Source organism: Nothobranchius furzeri, chromosome 10 (genome assembly GCF_043380555.1).
Source record: "Nothobranchius furzeri strain GRZ-AD chromosome 10, NfurGRZ-RIMD1, whole genome shotgun sequence".
Classification (NCBI taxonomy): domain Eukaryota; kingdom Metazoa; phylum Chordata; class Actinopteri; order Cyprinodontiformes; family Nothobranchiidae; genus Nothobranchius; species Nothobranchius furzeri.
In genome coordinates this window covers 73,151,604-73,154,230 of record NC_091750.1, presented here as the reverse complement: position 1 = coordinate 73,154,230, position 2,627 = coordinate 73,151,604, and the positions used below count along the sequence as shown (strand labels likewise).

Genomic DNA, 2,627 nt, shown 5'->3' with positions numbered 1-2,627 from the left:
AATTGCGCATGTCCCTCCTCTCCTCCCATCCAGCGCGCTCTCCTCCATTGGTTGCCTCCCTGCACGCGCACGTCCCGCTCATATAAACCTGGAGCCTCGCACCTTCATCAGGGTCAAATTTCTTCTGCACATCAGCGTGGCCTGTTCGGGAAAATATCCCAGCTTCCAAAAACACAAACGGAATTCCAGTCGGGATCTGATTCCGGATTCCTGGATCCTGGATTTATTCCTCTCTGGTCGTTTTCAGTACAAGAACCATGTAAGCCTTCGAAGTTTGGTTTTTCTGACCCGTCCCGGTGCTGAATGAGTCCAGCTGGCCGCTGAACCGGACGTGAGGCTGTTTGGGAGCCGGGGCAGCAGAGACGGAAAACCCACTGAGCTCCAGTTTTCCCTCCCGGTTCAGAATGAACCTGATCGGGAGCTACCAGCACCACCACCACCTGATGCACGAACCCTTCCCGTTTGTACAGCGGTGCCACCAGGACGCGCCATACTTCCAGAGCTGGGTGGTGAACCACGGCGAGGTCCCGCCGGACTTCCAGATCCAGGCTCCGTATCCTGCTGCGGGGCTGGGGGCGGCCGGGACAGCGCATGACAGCCGGCTGGAGGGGCTTCCGACCGGGATGGGCAAGAGGAGAGCGTCGGGGCCCAAGAAGGAGCGGCGGAGGACGGAGAGCATCAACACCGCGTTCGCCGAACTGCGGGAGTGCATCCCGAACGTTCCCGCGGACACCAAGCTGTCCAAGATCAAAACGTTGCGTCTCGCGACCAGTTACATCGCCTACCTGATGGACGTCCTGGCCAAAGACTCCGGGGAGACGGAAGGCTTCAAGGCCGAGATCAAGAAGTTCGAAACGCGGGACTTGAAAAGGAAGCGGGAGCTGGTGAGTTCTGGTTCTGGTTCCGAGCCGAAACAAGAGAGAAGAAATACTCAGGTTAAATTTTAGATCCAGATTTGATCAGATCAGTAATCCTAAAAAAGTCAACGGAATCCTGTTTTAATCTGAAATATTTTGTTCATTTTGGCGCATTTTAGCGGCACTTTTTGGAGATTGTACGCAGCTGCACATCATTTATTAGTTTTAGTTTTTCCCAGAAATAATTTAACAGAATAAAACACAAACAAACAAACACATCATCCAGGATGTGTTTGTTTTATTTTATGTAAAAATTAATGTAGCTTTTATGGAGAAAAAAATCCTCAAAAATCAGGAAATGAAATAATGAGATTTTATCAAACAGGCGCTGATTTAAACACACACACACACACACACACACACACACACACACACACACACACACACACACACACACACACACACACACACACACACACACACACACACAGTCCATCTTAACCAAACAAATAGATGAAAAGATAGAGTGTGTGTGCATTAATGAACATTATTGGTAATTATGAGTAAAAATGAGTAATAATAGATCTAGAGCCACTGAGCTACAGAAGAATATATTCAAAAATGTCTGTTTTGAGTTATTACCATTACTATTATTATTATTATAGTTATAATAATAATAATAATTATTATTATTATTATAGTTATAATAATAATTATTATTATTACTATTATTATTATAGGTATAATAGTAATAATAATAATAATTATTATTATTTCTATTATTATTATAGGTATAATAATAATGATAGTAATAATAATAGTAATGATAATAATAATAATAATTATTATTATTATTTCTATTATTATTATAGGTATAATAATAATGATAGTAATAATAATAGTAATGATAATAATAATAATAATTATTATTATTATAACAACAGGAAGTGGTGCAATTATTTTTAAAGGTGTGTCAGAAGTCCTCCTGGTCATAATGATGTGATGTTGTTGTGCCCCGCCCCCCTCCACAGACCGACGGCCTGCAGGACTCTTTAGGCGGGGAGAAGAAGGTGAAGGGCCGGACCGGGTGGCCGCAGCAGGTCTGGGCTCTGGAGCTGAACCAGTGACCCCCTCCCACCCCTCACACACACACACACCCCACCACCACCACGCTCAAAGACTGGATTAAAATCTGACCTAAATCACGCGTTCACGCGCTAAAGACCTAAAAACTAAGGAGAACTCGGACGGGACACGCCGGGACGGAACCGGACCCGAACTGCCTGATATTTGTGGTATTTCTGCTTCTTCTTCATGTTTCCATCCGGGCCTGTGGGCCAGATGTGGAACAGGTCACAACATCTGTCGGCCCCCAAAACAAGACCTCGTTTTAGTTTCCAGAATGAACCCGAAGGAACCAAAACCCCTGAAATAAAACCACGCAGATGTTGCTGTTGTAAAACTTTAAAGAAGAACGGATCATTTGGGTGTTCCTAATCAGCCTGATTAAAAAACTTTTCCTGAACAGAAGAAATATTATTATTGGTGTTTTTATTAGAAACTAAAGGAAAAACCTATTTTTGTTCGCAGTTTAATTTGATTCTTATGCAGAAACCAAACAGCAAGTTTAACCTTTATTCCCAACTTTATTTAACACGTGAACACAACAGCATCTGGCGGATCACGTCTGACCCGCAGCTTTTTATTCTTTAGTCACTTTGAGGCAAAACGCAGGGGGAAACCCCGTTTTTGTTTATTTTCTGTTCGGAA

At 43.5% G+C, this 2,627-nt stretch overlaps 1 protein-coding gene across 1 annotated transcript; it reads left to right on the top strand.

The window, feature by feature from the left end:
• Positions 1-262: 262 nt before the first annotated feature.
• On the top strand, positions 263-2,115 carry LOC107387105 (heart- and neural crest derivatives-expressed protein 1). The gene is made up of 2 exons (XM_015961874.3): positions 263-884; positions 1,889-2,115. The coding sequence occupies exons 1-2, from the start codon at positions 405-407 to the stop codon at positions 1,982-1,984; spliced, it is 576 nt and encodes a 191-aa protein (XP_015817360.1). The 5' UTR covers positions 263-404; the 3' UTR covers positions 1,985-2,115.
• Positions 2,116-2,627: the final 512 nt, after the last annotated feature.

Coding starts and splice junctions, on each gene's coding strand:
- LOC107387105 (XM_015961874.3), top strand. CDS start 405: ATGAACCTGATCGGGAGCTACCAGCACCACCACCACCTGATGCACGAA. Junction 885..1,888: donor TGAAAAGGAAGCGGGAGCTG/GTGAGTTCTGGT, acceptor CCCCCTCCACAG/ACCGACGGCCTGCAGGACTC.